General features: G+C 45.0%; 1 protein-coding gene across 1 annotated transcript in view; it reads left to right on the top strand.

The window, feature by feature from the left end:
- Positions 1-1,071: 1,071 nt before the first annotated feature.
- The window catches only part of LOC139665375 (ephrin-B3-like), a gene marked incomplete at both ends in the record, with an annotated part of 32,497 nt that continues 14,326 nt past the window's right edge, over positions 1,072-19,242 (top strand). The window contains one exon of the mRNA XM_071544375.1: positions 1,072-1,361. Coding sequence (XP_071400476.1) covers positions 1,072-1,361 — 290 coding nt within the window. The remainder of the gene's footprint in view (positions 1,362-19,242) is intronic.

The raw sequence follows: 19,242 nt of genomic DNA on the forward strand, positions 1-19,242 counted from the left end.
TATCTTCCAATGCACTGCTTCAAGCTCCTAAACTAGATTTTAGTCACTCCGAATATATTTCGACTGAATGTCATCTACATGTACAAATATATTTTTGTATGTTTTGAAATATATCTTTTAACATATTCTATTTTGTTCTATTCTGCTACCATACAGTGTAGCTTGTTTATGCACTTGAGCATATGAGAATATGTGAACCTGATACATTTATGTCTAGTTTACCTCAGTTTGCCAACCTTTTTATTTTCAGAGTTTACCCACTTTTTGAAGCTGACATAAATCTTCATGGCATGAATTCATAGTACATCATAGTAAGTAGTATCAAACTGATGGAAGTCGTATGAGGAGAGGGTCTTTTAAGGAAGGAAAAGCATAAATTAATGCTTTTCTGCAAATTTAATCATTTTTTGTTTACACACTGGCGGTGGTTTGCCTTATGATAATCATCATCCGGAGGTCATAGTTTCCCTGCCTTTTTGATTTAGCACCACATCACTGGGGTCGACAGAGGATTGCGTGAGCTTGTCTGGTGAAATCTATTTGTGCAGTTGAGCGAGCAGCAGTTCCTCTGTAAAAGCACCTGTTCCTGTGAAGGAGAGAAAAAAGAGAGCGAGAAGTAAGAGAGGACAGGAGAGGTAAAGGAACCATCTGTTGGCTCCTACAGCAGGAACTACAGGTGGCTCTGAACTGGTTTATATGGCCGCTGTAGGACGCAAATGACACTAACTAATGACTCTCTGCCTTCTCTCCCTCCCCCGACTCCCTCCATCCTCTACCTGGATTCCTTCCTTCCTTCCTTCCTTCCTTCCTTCCTTCCTCTCTTCCTTCATTTCTTTCTTTTTCTTTCCTCTTTTTCTCTTTCCTTTTCTTTACTCCCTTTGTTTACTCCCTTCCTTCCTTCCTTCCTTCCTTACTTCCTCTCTTCCTTCCTTCGTTTTTCCTCCCTTCCTTCCTTCCTCCCTTCCGTCCTTCCTTCCTTCCTCCCTCCCTCCCTTCCTTCCTTCTCTCCTCTTTCTTTCTCCCCCCCCCCCTCCTCCTCCTCCTCCTCCCTCCACCCCTCCGTACCTCCAGGTTCCGGGACGACAAGGGCTACGTCCTGTACCCTCAGATCGGGGACCGGCTGGACCTGATCTGCCCGCCGCTGGACAGCGGCAGGTCCACGCCGGAGTACGAGTTCTACAAGCTGTACCTGGTGTCGTCACGGGAACAGGCGGACCGCTGTGAGGTCATGGGCGCTCCCAACATCGTGCTGACCTGCGACGAGCCCACCCGCGAACGCCGCTTCACCATCAAGTTCCAGGAGTTCTCGCCCAACCTCTGGGGCCACGAGTTCAAGAGCATGCACGACTACTACATCATCGGTGAGTCCAGTGCGTGTGTGTCTGTGTGTGTGTGTGTGTGTGAGAGAGAGAGAGAGAGCTTTATTGTGGTGAGCGTAGGGAGGATGGGGGTTGTTATGATTGCATGGTTGATTTCTGATTGTGGCTGAGTGTGTTTGTTTATTTCGGTGATGATGGCGATGATTGGGCGTGTGTGTGTGTTTAGGGTAATTAGGTTTGAGGATTGTGTGTGATCCAGTGCTCGGGCACATATGCGACTTGTGTGCGCTGCAAAAAATCCTAAGCTTGGTAAGTCTTTTTTTTTTTTTTTTGATCCTGACTCATCGACCTTACTGCAGGATACTTACAGGCAAATTATCTGCTATTATATTACTGCATGGTTAGATGATTTCACTAATTTCAGACCATGTGCCTTGTTTCAGTTGAAAAATAGTCAAATTTATTTAAACTAGCCAACTGATCTGCCAGTGCAGTGACATAATTTGACTAAAAATATCTTGAAATAAGCTTTATATGTCAGGATACAAGATAAAATTACTTGTACTTTTCATTTTTTGCAGTGTGTCCCTTCATTTGTCCATTTTGTGTGGGATTTAGTGTTCAGTGAAGTGTGATTGCTTGTGTGTTTCGGTGTCATTGTGTAAGTGTGTGTGTGTGTGTGTGTGTGTGTGTGTGTGTGTGTGTGTGTGTCTATCACTGCTGTGTCTCTGTCCTGCCTGGCAGCTCAGCTGGCCCCGGGCCTGTTTATTGTTACTGCCAGCCTTGCAGTGACCGCGAATGGCAAAGCACAGTTTGTTTTGGTTTATTCAGGAGGTTTGTTTGGAGTTAGGTTGTGTGAAGACCTGATGAGGTCATCAAGGCGAGCCGGGCCAAGCCTCGGTATCGTACGGAACAATCTGGAAGTAAAGGTCGTGTCAGACGAAACCTGGGGGTTGTTTTTAAATAAAGCCAGGGAGCCGAGAGCCTTCGACACTCACACGCACAATTGGGATAATGCACACTTTTCGTACACGCAAAACACACACACGCTCGCCTGCATGCATACACACACCCACGAGCTTCCAATACAAACACCGGCACTGTAAAAACACCCCAGGAGTGAGAGAGAGAGCAACATAGAGAGAGAGAGAGAGAGAGAGAGAGAGACCCTGTTTGATTCCCACAGCTCTCCTCCCACGCACCTGCAAGCTTTATTCACTCAGGTGTGCAAATGCTCTTTTCACTTCTTTTCATCTGTGGGGGGAAAAAAAAAAAAAGAAGAAAAAAAAAACAATGGAACGAGCAGAGCCAGGAGGAGGAAGTGGGGGAGCGAATGGAAAGACAGAGAGATGGAGATAGAGAGGGAGAGAGAGAGAGAGAGAGACAGAGAGATAGCGGGAGAGAGACAAAGGGAATAGAAGATCTCTCGAAGTCTGTGAAGCGAACTCGGTCCCTCATGCCTTTTTTGTGTTCTATATTTGTTCGCCGGTTTCAGGTGCGCTTGGTTTTTCCCTATCGCTCCCCGTACCCGGCGTGTTTGTGGAGAGAGGGGTGGGGCGCGGGGCATATTTCGCCTGCGCCCTGCAACATTATCAGCATACAAGTATTTCTCTCAGATTAGATATGGCGAGATGGCTTAGCTCAGTAAGCCACCATGTACAGTATATGTGTGTGTGTGTGTGTGTGTGTGTGTGTGTGCACCTCAGGGCCCAATGAATACAGGAATTTTAGGGTTTGATGCTGATAACTAGGGAGGAAAATTAATGCTATCCGATACCTGCTGCTGATTACGTGAATGACAGATGCTGAACAACAGAGCCTGAGCAGCCCTTTCAAATGTGTAACTGAGACCAGCAGGCTACATTAAAGATCACCTGATAGCTAAAATCAACTGTTAGATCACATAAATTCAATTTATCAGCATGTAAATATACTCATATATTGAGTTTTTCTCTATTTTTGGTCAATGTTAAGAGTATAAATGTGAAATAATGCCAATACGCCAGTGTTTGCTTCAAATGTGTTGTGTGTTATGGTGGATGTTTATCAGTGGAAAACATAACAACACCCATATCTCTGTGAAATGCCAAGGTCTTTCAGTTATATTGGTGCACCACAGTATCTTTCAGAGTCTAACATACAGTATACTGAATGTAAGCATTAGGGACATCTTCCTCATACACTTTTGCACAATCCACATCTCAGTTGTCTCAAAGCTTCACAATCCTCCTCTAACTCCTCTGCTTCTCTTTATCTACTGCACATCTCCTCCTTTGTGATTGGTAGAGATTTAATAATGGGAATCAATGATGGACAATGTCTTTTGCCTGGATTCACTCCATCAGTGTACTTGAAAAGAGCAATTGTCCATGATATTTTGTTCATTCAGTGCATTTGCATGCGAGTGCGCTAGTTTGACAGAAGCAGTCTATCCAAGTGTTGCTCTCCACTACAGAACTTTGAGTTATGAATATCCGTAAGAAAATTTGGGGGTTGCCAGATCTAGCTGTTAATTATTTCTCAGACACAGTTCATAGTGTTTATAGAAAGCTCTCGAGGCCAAAACATAACATGAGTAATTGCCTACAGGTAAAAAACATGCTACTGGACATTGATCATGTAGAAATGTAACATAGCAGGCATAGCAGGCATGATCTTGGTATTTTAATATGACAAGCAATCAGCAAGTTATTTTAACATGAGTCTAAAATAGCATCGCAATAGAGCAAATAGAATATGTCCCCAGTCTCTGAACACTCTGGAGGGCCGAAAAGAGTTCAGCAGAGGGCCAGATTTTGGCCCCACAGGCTCTATTTTGGGCATCGCCGCTCTCCAGTCTCACCCGGCAACCGGAGTGTCCAGAGATAGAAACACCTTTATCTCCTCACACAGACCAGACTGATCGATTGACAGCTCCAGCCCCGATCAATGAGGGGCTGCAGCACAAGGTCACGCACGCACACACACACACACACACACACACACACACGTTTGAAGAGCGAGACTTGGCGAGGTGAAGAGACAGCGGAGTAGCTGATTGTAGGGAGCGCTTGGTGCTGATAACTTATTGATACCTTCAGCGGATAGCATGCGGATAATGCACACTGAGCCCAGGAAGACATTCAGTTAATGAAGAATTGTCCTCCGTCTCTCAGCAGCGCTTCTGTGTACTTAATGAGGCTATGTGATAATTAATAACTCTTAATCTTACTGTTCATTTGGAGCAACATATCCAGCCTGCGCGTGCTAACCGGCTCTATAGGGAGGATAGCGTGCATGCTAAGCAGTGTGTGTGTGTGTGTGTGTGTGAGAGAGTGTGTGTGTGAATGTGTGTACGTTTGGCCATGTTACGTGCACGTGTGTGTGTGTGAGGGCGCCGATGTATGCACAAGCGTTTGCCTCGGGGAAATCTTTTTCTAATTAACCTATAGCTTAGTATGATTTAATTCATTCACTGTGGACCAAGCACACACTGAAAGGACACACAGAGAGAGAGAGAGAGAGAGAGAGAGAGAGATGGAATAGAGGGAAACAAAGCTGTGGAGGTTCATTTCAAAGTATAATCCATTACAGATTACCTTCTCAATTGTAATCATCTAAGAACAGTTTCTTTAAATTTGTGTTATCCTCATCTACAAGCAGTATCATTCATCATTTCAAGACAGTAATATAATATATAATATAATGTTTGTGTCTTGGAGTCTAAATGTGTTTTTTATCCCATGAGACAAGTTTGAGAAAATCTATTAAGTAATCCAAAAACGTAATTTATTTTTTAAAAACGTTTCCAATGTGATTACTGTGTTTTTACAGTAACTAATGAATTATAGCTACCACTGTTTTGTAATCAGATTACTTGAATCCCATTATATGTAATCCCTCACTTCCGAACCCCGGGGGAGAGCGATATACAGAGGGAGAGGGAGAGGAAATTGATTAGTTCTACTCATTGATTATTGTTTTCATTCAAGAGCAAGAGGTCAAAAGTTTATGTAAACCTTCTTATATTTCTCACATTCTCTGACCTTTTTACTCTCTCTCTCTCTCTCTCTCTCTCTCTCTCCCTCCTTCTCTCTCTGTCTCTCCACTCTCTAGTTTCTCTCCCTATTTTTCTTTTCACCATTCAAATCTACACGCACAGTATATCAACCCGAACCGCAGATCAAGCCTTTCACTGCTTTTAATGAATCCTTTGAAAGCAGGCGCCAGGGCCTTGTGTAACACACCCCCCTCTAACACACACACACACACACACACACACACACACACAATCAGAGTGCGGTCTTGATGACGTGAGTCTTTATAGCGAGAGCTGCGGGATGAAACCATCTCCCATGCAGCTGATCTGGATTCAGTCTGGCAGCTTAGCGGACGGCTTACACACAAGAAGAAAAGAAGGGCTGACTGCTTCATTAAAACTGATCCGGTGTCAGCTGGTTAGGTCAAGCAGACCCTCAAAGATCAGATGGTTCCTATTGATCCACAGTTGAAGGGGCAGTCTGCGTCATATTTTAATATTCACTCACCACGCATCAATAACTTGTTAAACAAAGTTGCAGACAATTACAGGAGAAGGGAGGGCAAAGGATCAGTGGGAAAATATGTAGAGCCTCTGATATCCAAGATAAAAGTGAGTTATTTATATAGTGTAGCTCTGCAGATGGGTCCTCACATGTGCCAGGACATAGACTTTTTTAAATGTTTATTTAAGTGGGTGTAAAATGCAAATTGAGAAGATGTATACATGAGATTTGCCAGATGGCATATGAAAACTAGAACGCTCAGTATCTCCAAACTTCCCTGAACTAGGTTGACAAATGTCTGAGAGACAGAGGCATGAAAGAGAGGAGGTTTTGCAAATAATTCATGTTTGTTTTAAGCTGCGTGGAGTGTCGGACGGGTGGGGTTTACTGCTCTGGGACAATTCAGATAGTATCCAGTAAATTGTCTAATCACTGATACTTATACTTGATTTTCACATACTTTCCAGTAATCGTCTGATCTTTCCGGGGCTCATTGTAGCCTCCCATGTGGTAAGCACCGCCCATCTGGTGCTAAAGCGGGCCACAACAAATCATTAAAAGTATTTGTGAAACCCATTTGACCCGAGGCTGGCTAGGCAGTCAAGCCTGATGTCTTTTTCCCTCGGAGATTGAGTGATGGAAGTGAAGGCTGGTGAGGAGACAGACAGAGGATGAGACAGAAGATGGAGACAGAGGAAGAGGGGGAGGATGAAAGGTGACATAGGAGAGAGAGAGAGAGAGAGAGAGAGAGAGAGAGAGAGAGAGGGGTCAGTTTGTCATGATCTGTGGTTGATGTGAATGGGATGTGAGTGTCAGTTGACACACAGACACGGCTTCTCGTCTACCGGGTGACACTGAAACACCGCGGTCACTTTCAATCACCGCTGCTGCTGTCAGGGGAATGGCACACACACACACACACACACACACACACACACACATGCACACACACAAATGAATGAATGCAGGCACACACACACACACTCACATACATGTTTGGGCACAGAAAACAGACATGATCCCAACTGGCACACACACACACCAGTGAATGATTGCAGGCTCACACATGCTTACAGGCAACATATATATGATCTCATTTCTCCACACATGTGAGTGATCGCTCTCGTTCTCTCACACACACACACACACACACATACACACACACACACACACACACACACTCAATCAGCACTCTTCCTTGGTGCACGCACTAACATATGCATGCTCACATAGCCGTACATAGGGGCATTCTCACAAATATATGCACTCACACACGTATTGGCGTACAAGCAGCCTTGTGGTTGTACACACACATACACACACGGTCTCAAAATAGCTCAAGCTTCACACACACACCTACAGACACACACACACACACACACAGAGTTTGGTCTGTTGTGTGGTGGTGTAAGGGGCAGTAGCAGTGGGATTGCAGTGTTGTTGTTGCTGCATACTGAGACAGATGGTATGATGTCACTTGGGTTAGTGTGTGCGTGTGTGTGTGTGTGTGTGTGTGTGTGTGTGTGTGTGTGTGTGTGGCGCACATATCTGCAGGTATGGCGTTGTGTGTGTCTGTCCATCTATGACCGTTTGTGTTGGCTTTTGTGCATGTGTGCAACTGCATGTGTGCAACTGTGTGTGTGTGTGTGTGTGTGAGTGTGTATGAATGGCTCCCAGTGGTGTGTTTAGGGAGTAGGGCCCCCGGGGCTTTGCGGAGAGCCTGGTGCTGCCGTTGCACAATGGCAGAGATAAACAACCTCCACTAATATGAATAATAGAAGAGCTGACTGGAGCCTTTACGCGCAGAGAAGTAACTCTCTGTGTTTGTGCGTGTTTGGGTGTGTGTGTGTGTGTGTGTGTGTGTGTGTGTGTGTGTGTTTTGGGGATAAGTTTATGAGTTTTGGAGAAAGTTAATGGTGTGTTTGTGCATATGGGTGTGTTTGCAAAGAGCCTGCCTGAGTATGGTAGTCATTTGCATACCACGGCATCTCGCATCTCCTCTCTGCAAACTTTATTTTCTCTCTCTTTGACTCACTATTGTTTTTCTCTGCATTGTGCCTCGCTCTCTCTCTCTCCCTCTGTTTGTCTTTCTCCTCTATCCATCTGTCTCTTTTCCTCTACGTTTTTTGTCTCTGTCTTTATTCTGGTCTCTGTGTATTTGTGTGTGTGTGTGTGTTTGTGTGTGTGTGTGTGTGTGTGTGTGTGTGTGTGTGTGTATGTTCTTACATCTGTGTGTAACCCTTTCGGTGTTTGTTGGTAGGTTTTTTGCTTGTTTTGTGTGTTTGTGTCTCGGTGTGCAACTTGTTGGGTCTCCTGTGTGTGTGTGTGTGTGTGTGTGGGGGGCGTGTGTGTGTGTGTGTGTGTGTGTGTGGTCTAATTGTCGGACAGCGCGGTGCCAGCGCAGTGCGTGCAGACAGCAGTGTCGAAGTGTTCAATAATGCAGAGGTAGTCACTGGTTTATTTAGCAGGGTTAAGCTGAAATAAACGACACAGAATCCAGATGGGAGGAAGGGAGGGAGGATAGAGGGAGGAGAAAGAGAGAAATTCAGACATGAAGAGAGAGAGAGAGACGTGGAAAGACAGCGAAACAGAGGGCGAAAGAGAGAGAGAGAGGGAGAAAAGACAATGGAGGAAAGGAAGCGGAAGGAAACGCTGCACTGCAGCCTAAATGAGCTGCACTCCTCCGCCACTCTGCGTTAGTTTATGATTCCCTGTGTGCGTACGTGCGTGGCTGTGTGTGTGTGTGTGTGTGTGTGTGTGTGTGTGTGTACGCGCACAACTTTGTTTGTGACTGCAGTGAGCAAGGGGTGGGGAAGGGATGGAGGGATGGAGGGAAGGATAGATGGGGAGGAGCCGGGTCGAAGAGGTGGGGGAGCCAGGGACTCTGAGAAATCTATATCTGCTGAATATTTGAGGAAGTTTAAGCCCTGCGATTCGAGTCTCCCGCCAGGCGCTGAGGCAACCACAGTCAACGGGGAGCAGATAGGAGTAAATATGAGGGAAGGAGAGAGGGAAGAGGGATGGGAGGAGTGGGGGGGTGAAGGAGGAGGGAAGCAGTGTGAAGTCTATCAGGCCTTCTTGAGTGTTTTCATGTCACGCACCGCCAAATAGACACACTATACGCCACCAACCCCCATTTGAGTTTGTCCCAGGGACCCATATGGGAAGATCTGAGTTGTTGTTGATTTAGTATTGAGTTGTACAGCTGTACATGAGAGAGAATAGCAGTGATTGTGAAACCTATGCTCACAACAGTCGTTCTTATACATTCTCTAACTGCAAGTAAATTCAATTACAGTGGAATGAAACTGTTCCTCATTTTGCCGGAGACCCCCTGATGGACCCCCGCTTCCAAAACCACTGAAGTGGATTATTGGATGGAGGGTGAATATCATATTCATATTGAATATGTTCAGAATTAGAATCAGAGACACTTTATGGATCTAGTATAGTAAATGTGCACGTATCTTATATCAACACCTTTAATACTGGCACATAATACAAGAACAGGTCCAGAACAGCCTAACTAACCTGTGTATTTTATGATATTGTTGTCTTATACTATTGTATATATATGTATATTTTTCATGTGGATGTTGTTTAATGCATATGATCAAACACATTTCTCCTCCATGGATAATAAAGTTTACCTGCACCTCTATAGATAGATGCTAGAAAGTAGAAAATGCATATCACTACATATATACAACAACAACAACAACTCTGCACATTCAATTAGAAGGATATATTAGATATTAAAGGTATCATATAATTCTACTTTACTTTAACAACACAAATACACACACACACACACACACACACACACATACATGCATTTACAACCTTAATACCAGGCCAATTGACAAAATAAATGTTTAAATTGATCAAGGCAGAGATGCATCTGACATACAGTTTCAGTTAATATATAGAGATTTTTCTTCTTGTGCACATCACTGCAAAGCCACTGTCAACATGCAACATATGCTGACACCAATATTGCTTTTTTTCTATGAGAGAGGCCAAGGCATTTCTGTTAAAGAGAAATAGGAGAGAAGATGGGGACGGGGATGAGCTGATGTAAAGTGACACTGGGAGAGAGCGAGGGATATTTTGGCAAGAAAAGAGAGAGAGAGGGAGAGAAAGAAAGGGAGAGGAAGAGGGAAAAAGATGAAAAAAAGATGTGTGCTGAGTGTGAGTAAGAGAAAGTGACAGATCGCCTGGCCGATTTAGGTCAGCAGCCAGAGCTGTGCTACTGTCTGTGAGATTGGCTGTGTGTGTGTGTGTGTGTGTGTGTGTGTGTGTGTGTGTGTTTGTGTGTGCTTGCATGAGTGAGTGTGTGATGTTGTGTTTGAGTGTGTGTGTGTGTTTGTGTGAGGGCAGGGGGTGCATTTGTGTGTGTTTGTGTGTGCTTGCGTGAGTGCCATGTTTGTGTGTTTGTGTGGGATTTTGTGAAGGCTGTGTGTGTGTGTGTGTGTGTGTTTGATGGTGGGGGGTGGGGTGATTGCGTGAGTGAGTGTGAATGCGTCTCTCCTGTTAAAGGTCAGACAAGAAGAATCCCTCCCTAATTGGATTGGGCCTGGTTAACATTGTATGATTCATTTAACCTTCCTACACTGTCTCTCTGTCTCACACACACACACACACACACACAAACTTTTCTCGCTCCCCATCGCAGCTTGACAGACAAAGGCGTCATTGTGCCGCTGCCTTCTGCCGAGGAACCTTTTGCAGAAGGATGTGTTTCCCGGCAATCAGACATGGGGGAGTTTAAAACGAGCGCACCTCTCGGCTGACCTCTGCCATGGGTAGAATGCATTAGCCTGCTAATATAGCTTTGATTTAGTGTCTAGGTTCACGCAAACATGACCCCTGATCAACATAATGAACACATTCACACGGACAGACGCGTAGCTGCACACACACACACACACACACACACACACACAGCAATGGTGTGTGTGTGGAAAGTGTGTGAAAAGTGGACAGACCCTGTGTGTAAACTACACTCATTTATAAATCATCACTCAGAAAGCCAGCGCTGGTGTTGTTTTTGGGGAAAGCTTGTCTGTAAGTAGACAGGCGTGATCTTTGCCATGTGTGAGGAGAGAGATTATAGTGTTGGAGAAGGATTGGAGCCGGCAGCTGCTCACCAGAGGAAGAGAGAGAGAGAGAGAGAGGAAGAGGAGGAGGAGGAGGAAGAGAGCGAGAGAAAGGGTAAATTATAGGGAAACAGACATGCTAGGATAATTGGAGCAAGAGGGAGAAAGGGAAGCGGAGGAAGGGATGGAGTGGACCGGGGCTGGCGAAAGAGGGATGTTTGCGGGCTGTGAGGAGGAAAGGAGTAGAAGAAGATGGTAGAAGGAGACAGTAGAAGAAGACAGGCGCTGACACTCTGGCTGAACAGGAGGGCCCGCGGCTCAAAGACCCGAGGACTAACAATCAGCCGCAAATCATTTTTAACCAGCGTTTAAGCAGCCCTAATTACCCCCAAAAACTGCACAAAGAACATCATTATCACTGAGTGTGTCTGTGTGTGCACGCTATTCTGTGTGTGTGTGTGTGTGTGTGTGTGTGTGTGTGCTTGCGTGCGCGTGCATGTTCCACTTGTTTTTTGAAGAGAGAGTCATTAGCGGACTGGCTGTTTACTTGTTCTCAACTAATCAACATTGTTGCGAGATACTTTGGGTGCATTTCACAAATACAACAAGGCATTTTCGGCAGTTTTACCCCCCCTCCGCCTCCTGCCCCAAATCCCTCCACCCTTTCCTCCCTTTTTCCTATTGGCTAGAGGATCTCTCTCTCTCGCTCTCTCTCTCTCTCCCTGGCTTCTTTTCCTCCAGGGTCAACCCAAGCCAAAAAGCTTAATTTGATGCGTGTTGTCCGCGTTGGCGAGCCAAGTTTTTGATAATCGTTGAGAATGCACTAAAACGCGAGAGCCAAAAAAGCCGGGCAGGGTAACGGGGGTGGAACTAATGGCCCTGATGTTGTCATCGTCCGTGTAAGTCTATGTGACGTGGCGGCGGGGGCCACAGACGGGGGGGCCAGAGGGCGTATCGGGGCGCAAATCAGTGCGGGCCGGGGCTTGGCTTCTTGAATGACACTGGGAGCGCAGCGCCGGGCCGCGTGTAACCGATACAGCGGAGAGTTCCACCAGAGTGAATGAAGACGGCTTCAACTGCTCCCTGTAGTTCTAATATTAATCCTCTCTGCTCCCTTTGGGGGGCTTACAGTCCATATTAGTGCCACACATCTGCTGCTGCTGTACGCGCTGATTATATATTGATGAGGAGGGGCGAGGGTGGGGTGGGGGTGGGATGGGATAATTGAATAGCCCCGCCGTGGAGGGGAGCGCTTGGTCTCGTTTCTCCACTTCAGCCCACCTCGAGTGGGTGGGGGAGGGTGGGGCTGGGTTGTCGGTTCTGTGTGTGTGTGTGTGTGTGTGAGTGTGTGTGTCTGTAATACCCTTTTGTCTGCCCATGCCCACCCCCAACACCAGCTCCAGATCCAGATCCAGGCCCTAACTGTGGCTCCAGCGTGCCTAACCACTGGTTTAATATATGCAATTAAGAAGCTAATTAGAGTAATTAATTCAGCCAGGGCCAAGGCCCAGCCTGGCCCCTATTCATGGCTTTGGAACTGCCATAATCCTCCTCCCTACACACACACACACACACACATTCTAATTGCACACAGAATAACACACACACTCACACACCCCTGTGCCCTCATTATGAGCGGGGTCTTTGTTGGCTGTGTGTGTGTGTGTGTGTGTGTGGTGCCAGAGAAGTCGGAGATGAAGAAAAGGGTGTAAATAAAGACAGAGAAAAAGTGAGGCAGTCAGTCTGGCATAATGAGTGAAAACAGTGGACTAATTCATTGGCACCTCCAGCCTCGCTCGGCTGCTCTCTTGGTGGCTCCGCGAGAGAAGAGGGCCCCGTTGTGGTAAACGGGCCAGTGGCTTCTTACCTCATCTCTAGCAACAGTTCCACTGTCATGGCCTCTGGAAGCCGGCCGCCTGGGAGGAAAGACGAGGTTTAATGGAGAATGGACCGGCTTGTTTTATTGGTTTAACCTTTATTTATCTAGGTTTGTCCCTTTTGAGGATTTAGGATCTGGTTTTACAACGCTGACCTGGCCAGGAAAGCGCTATTACATTAAGCACCATTACATTATTGCTGTTACATTTCACATTATCTGAAGCTTTAATTAAAAGTAAAATCCTGGATTTTTCTCTTTTTTTTGACAATATAAAAAGGCTACCGGGGTAGTTTGCTAGTCTTTAGTGGTTCATATACACAGCATAAACCTTTTGATAGATTACATTTGGCCTGCCTCGCCGCAGCACAAAAAGCGACGAGTAAGTAATTCCAGGTTTGTTATTTTTGGAGTATGATTAGGAAATGCATGATGAATTGAAGATTAGATGAGCGGGACAGATTTATGGCACTTGGAGCAGTCTGCTTTAAACGGATTACTGATTAAGTAATCGAAGATGTAATGGCAGCGCTCAGACAGAAAAAGGTCGCTCCACCCTCAAATATAAGACACAAAGTGACAGATTAGTCATAGTTTATTTAGGGCTCACGCGTTATACGAGACGCGAACACGTTTCTGCCTGTTTTTGTGGGATTTGAGCTACCTTTTTATCTTCGAGTGTTCCTGTGGAAATGATATTTTTAGCTAAGCGCCCCTCATTGAAGACACTGAAGTTGAAGTGCACTCTTTTCGCTCTCCGAGTGCGAGCAGTGTTGGATTATGAGAGGTACACCACTCTTATATCAATCCTTAAACCGGAGAATCAGTTCTTTTTATCTCGGTCTTTGTCAATCAATCTGAGAGTGAGAAATATCTCCCGTTTCCAGTGTTTTGGCATTCTGTGGCTCTTGTGTTTCTGCTTGGATTAAGCATCAGGCCTTTAAAAGAGCTGCTAGCAGTCCTTGGAGGTAAGAGCAGTGGGCTGTGATCCTATGGGAGCTGTGTGTGTATATATTTGTGTGTGTTTGTACTCAGAGAAGTGCTGTTCAGCGCTGCGTGTGAATGGCACATTTAAAATATGAATTAGACCGGGCTGTTTTTACACTGGGACCTCACACTTGACCCTGTTAAAAGTTTTACCCAGGTGGGAAACTCTCACTTTCCCTCTTCTGCGCCTCCGTCTCATTCTCTATTTCTGTCACTCTCTGCGTCTGTCGCTCTGTCTCCGGCTGGCTCTCTCTCTCTCTCTCTCTCTCGCTCTCTTTCTGTATTGTTCATTTATTACTCTCTGTGTCTCTTTGAGCTGCTCTCTCTCTCTCCTCCCTCGCATTCCTGCACCAAGTTCTAGACGGCGAGAAAAAGCGAGTGGAGGAGGGATGAGAAAAGAGAGACACAGGGAAGTATTATGTTATGGTTCACCCTGCTTTCACATGCTATCGGATGTATGGGAAAAAACAGCTTTCCTGCTTGGAAATGTCACATGAATGACATTCAAAGGCAGATAATGAAGAAAGCTGAGTTATGACACAATGATAACCTTTAACCGCCTCAACATGGCAGAAAAATTGACAGAAAAAATCTACTTTCTCACTTTCCCATATCTGACATGCTTTATCTCCTCATTGTTCTCATGAAGAAACTGCTAGCATTGTAGCAAGTGCTTTTCAAAAGCAAGAAGCACTCAAATACACATCATCCTTTTCTAGACGTCCGTGTTTGTTCATCACTTGTCTTCCGGGTTTGATTTTCCGACAAAATAGCATGTGAATGCAGTTCTGTTGAGCAGCTGGTTTGGAAGTCCTGTATGTCGAACCGTCCCACCAGCACCCGAACGCAACATGATTGCGATTGGGCAGCAGGGTCTCCTAGTGTTGAGAGAGGCCATGTTCAACCAGAGGACCTTCAGCAAGATACTGAATCCCTACCAGCAAGAGAAGAGAGAGTTTCCTCATAGGAATCAGTGAAGCATCACATAATTATTTACACATTTCGCTGATGATCCTCTCCTTACAGTGAGTGATCAGGAAGGGGTTCAGTGGGTCCAGTGTCTTGCGTAAGGACACTTTGACAGAACACATGGATGCTGATGGATACACATAGGCTGTTGCAGGGATCAAACCTGTGACCTTTCTGTTACGGGACAGTCTCTAACCAATAGGCCTCCCTGTGTTTTGAATGTATCGCTTATTTAAAGCAGAATGTGAAGTCCACAGTCCTTCAGTACTGGTTTTTCAATGTTGGAAAGCAACTTATCTGTGAAAATAGATCGTCAGAAGGTGTGATTGGATCAATCAGTAAAGTCAATAAAGTATCACATAGTAATGGTTTTCTGTATTTTTAGTATGAGTCACATTTACAGCTGGTATACACATGTATTTTTTATCTACCTCTACATATTTTGGCGTTATGTACTTATGCTTTGGCAGTATAAGAGTGATCGTATCTTGCCAATAAATCTTGTTGAATTTGAAAATTAAGTTGGGAGAGAAAGAGAGAGGGAGAGAGAGAGAGAGAGAGAGAGAGAGAGAGAGATGTAAGCTGGCAGATGAAATAAAATCTAAGTCAAACAGACAAGAATGCAAACAAACCTCAGGACAGCACCTAGAGAAACATTTTACTAATGAGCGTGTCCCTCAGTCAACCTAACACACACACACACACACACACACACACACACACACACACACACACACACGTTTTTCCAGGCTCACTTGCACCAGACACCCGTTGATGATTTCACTTAAGCAAACTAGACCAGGAGATCAGACGGTAAACATACATTCGGGGAGGAGATGCAGACAAGACAGAAACACACACACTCACATGCATCAAAAGTAAGACAGGCTCGTGACAGGCAAACACGCTTTAAGACACACACACACACACACACACACATATATATATACACACACACACACACACACTTCAGAAATTAAGACAGACTGACGCATACAGAGCACAAACACACCCAGGTTTCTGAAAAGCGTAGACAGGTGCACGCACACACACAAACACACACACACACCCCCACACAAACACACACACACACAGAGTAAAATAGAGACAGACTGGCATACAGCTAAGCACACAGCTTCTAGCAGGCTGCCTTAATCACAGAGGAGCTAAACAAACAGATCTGTCATCACTCTCTTCCTCTCTCTCTCACTCAGTTTCACACATGTAGACGTGTACACGCTCACACACACACACACACATACACACACATCCCCCCATATAATTGCCCTATGCCTTCTGCTGTCCATCATTTTACCCTTCATATCTCACCCTTCTCCTTCTTTCTACTCCGCCCTCTCTCTCTCAATGTCTTTCTCTCTCTCTCTCTCTCTCTCTCTCTCTCTCTCTCTCTCTCTCTCTCTCTCTCTCTCTCTTTTGCTCTCTCTTGCTCTCTCTCTCTCTCTCCGATCGCTCCCTCGAGCAGTGTGCAGGCACAGATGTCAAGATGTATTATTTCGGCTGGCTGGCTCCCATGTTCTGTGTGTGTGTGTGTGTGTGTTTCTCTCCCTTTCCTCTTTTGGAAACAAGAGTGATGGTGGGGGTGGTGAGGAAGAGGACGGGGTTGTACTGTTAAAGATGAGGGAAAAAAACATCTAAATGCCAGCATACAGGCACATATACTGCAGGCCTATGCATACAGAGAACACACACACACACACACACACACACACACACACACACACTCACCCAAGCATGATTCAGTACTCAGTATTACAGTCATGGTTCAAGGACATTTAAGGCAAACATACACACACACTCCTGCATTGTACTGTTTCTCTGTTGATCCATTAGCAAGACCTCCATGCTAGTCAGGATTGTGTTATAGTCGAGTCTTGGCTGGTGCATTTAAACACTAAAACTGTGCCAGGTTTAAAGTGCTTCTGTGTGTGTGTGTGTGTGTCTGTGTGTGTGTGTGTGTGTGTGTGTGTGTGTGCCCGTTGCCCATATGACATAGTCGTTGGTTGAGAAAATGGCATGCAGCGGGAGAAGGAAAGTGAGAAGAGATGAGAAAGAGAGAAGACAGAGTGTTTTCTATGTCTCTAGTGCTTCTTAAGTTGGAGGCCCAGATTGGACTGCAGGCGTCCTTCTTGTGGCCCCCCGACATGAAAAGAGTAGTAGTGTGTTTTCATCAGACTGGATCCCACAGTGACACTAAATTTAACCAGCTTGGGTCGTGGGCTGAAAAATGTAGAATGTCTGATCTATGTGAAGAAAAGAGAAAAGAGGATCAAGTACAGAAAGGAGGAGATGACTACTATCACTAATACAGTACTACTGCTACTACTATTGTTATTACAAGTACTACTATTACTACTGCTGCTAGTACTATCATTACTACTACTACTACTACTACTACTACTACTACAACTATTACTAGTACTACTATTACTACTACTACTGTTACTGCTATCATTACTATTGTTACTACTATTACTAATACTAGTGCTGCTACTACTATTATTATTAGCACTACTATTAGTGCTACTACTACTACTACTGCTATTACTATTGTTATTACTACTACTACTGCTGCTATTATTACTACTACTGCTACTGCTACAGTACTGCTAGTAGTAGTACAACTTCTGCTAATAAGAGAGGGGGATAATAATGATAACAATAATACACAAATGACTAGATTTGCATAGCACATTTCTTAGTAAAGTTACAAAGTACTGTATAAGACAAGGAACAAACCAATCAGAAAGGGTGAGAGAGGGGTATTGAAGTGTGTGTGTGGAGTGGGTTGCTCACTAGGAGATGGGGGACGCGGGCATGTGTGTGTGTGTCCATGTGTGTTAGATGGTGGGTCTCAAAGATGCACACACACACACACAAAAGTGTGATTGTGTTGGCTTGTATGTGCGCATGCCTCTTTGAGACCCATCTATCACACACACACACACACACACGCACGTGCACCGACATGGTCCCAGTGGCTGGTGGTTTTTGTTCTTTCTGAGCTCTCATAGAGTTCATTAAAAGCCTTAATTAGACTGACAGTTATGTGTAATTACAGTCTTTAAGATGTACAGCGCCTCTGCCGCTCTGCAGGCCCACTCGCTCACTGCCTCCTTCCAAAAGTCACCCTCTTAAGGGAAAAACATTGTGTGTGTGTGTGTGTGTATGTGTGTATTTAGGAGAACTAAACTTGTTATAAGTTCTGAGTCTTTGACATTTGCCATTAATATCACCCAGAAAGGAGTGACATTTAAGAGGCCCTTTCCTCTAACAACTCCTGCCTCCCATGGATTCTGCCTCTTCCCTTCTTTCTCTCTCTTTTTCACCCTCACTCTCTGTTCCTCCTCCTTTTTCACCCCTCCGCTTCCCTTTTTCTTAATTTAGAAACCCCGCCTCTCTCTCCCCCCTCGCCATCTTCCCTCTCGCTTTTCACTTTCTTTCTCTCTCGCTACGTGTCACAGATCGCTGTCACGTTCCTCCCTTCAGACCGTTGACCCACTTCCCTCTTTTTTTTTTTGCATCGTTCCTTGCTTCCTGTTTTACCAGACGCTCGTCCTTCACTCCAGCAACTTCTCCCCTTCCTTTTCCCCCCCTGTTCCTCTGCTCTCCATTTCTCCAAAAGACGTGTAACCTACATATCGAACCTGAGAGCGAGAAATAGGCCCGACTTTGTTTGACCGTATGTCCTTCAAAGAGGTTTGTTTCACTATTACTTCACCTGTGATGTTTCAAGTATTTCTTCAAAGAGGTCTCAAAGTTATCGAAATAGAGCTTCAATAATGTCTCAACTGTGGTTGGACTGATATATTGATTCGGCCTTTTATTAAAAAATGGATCAGTGTTGCCTCCAATATGATGGATATGATGCAGTTTGTTTAATTACATATTTATTGTATGATTGATGGAAACCCTTAGCCTGAATTGATTGTCATTGTGATTTATATTTTCATCACATTCCACAAAAGTATACAGGAATATGTTATTATTTTAGTATCCAGTCTACTTTAAAATTTTTTGAACTTTTTTGGCATTAAAATTATCAAATTTGAAGATATTGACTATCAGCACAAAATATTGGCAGCTTCAATCCATAAATATTTATATTGGCCTCCGAAACCCAATAAAGGTCGAAACCTAGCCTCAACTCTCTCAACACTATTTTGCCAATTTTTCAGCATTACCTCCGCATCGTCTGAAAGTCACCATCAGCAGTGTTGCTACAAAGTTGACTCAAAGTCACTTACAATAGGAAGATCAGACGGCTCACTGTCCCAAAGGGAAGTTTTGGTTTCAGACACACGCGGTGTTTCGCGGGTCGCTTTCTAGTTGCGGGGTTTGAACCCTGCGGCGGAGCAGAACGCACGCGGTGAAGGTCGCCCTCCTCCGCATCTTCGCCGCGTCGGTGGCGCGATGGATGTAATCCCACAAGGACAGACAATGTCACAGCC

Source organism: Centroberyx affinis, unplaced genomic scaffold (assembly GCF_046629955.1).
Source record: "Centroberyx affinis isolate AG114_WGS23_722 - 3 ecotype Tasmania unplaced genomic scaffold, CSIRO-AGI_Caff_v1 ptg004553l_1, whole genome shotgun sequence".
NCBI lineage: Eukaryota > Metazoa > Chordata > Actinopteri > Beryciformes > Berycidae > Centroberyx > Centroberyx affinis.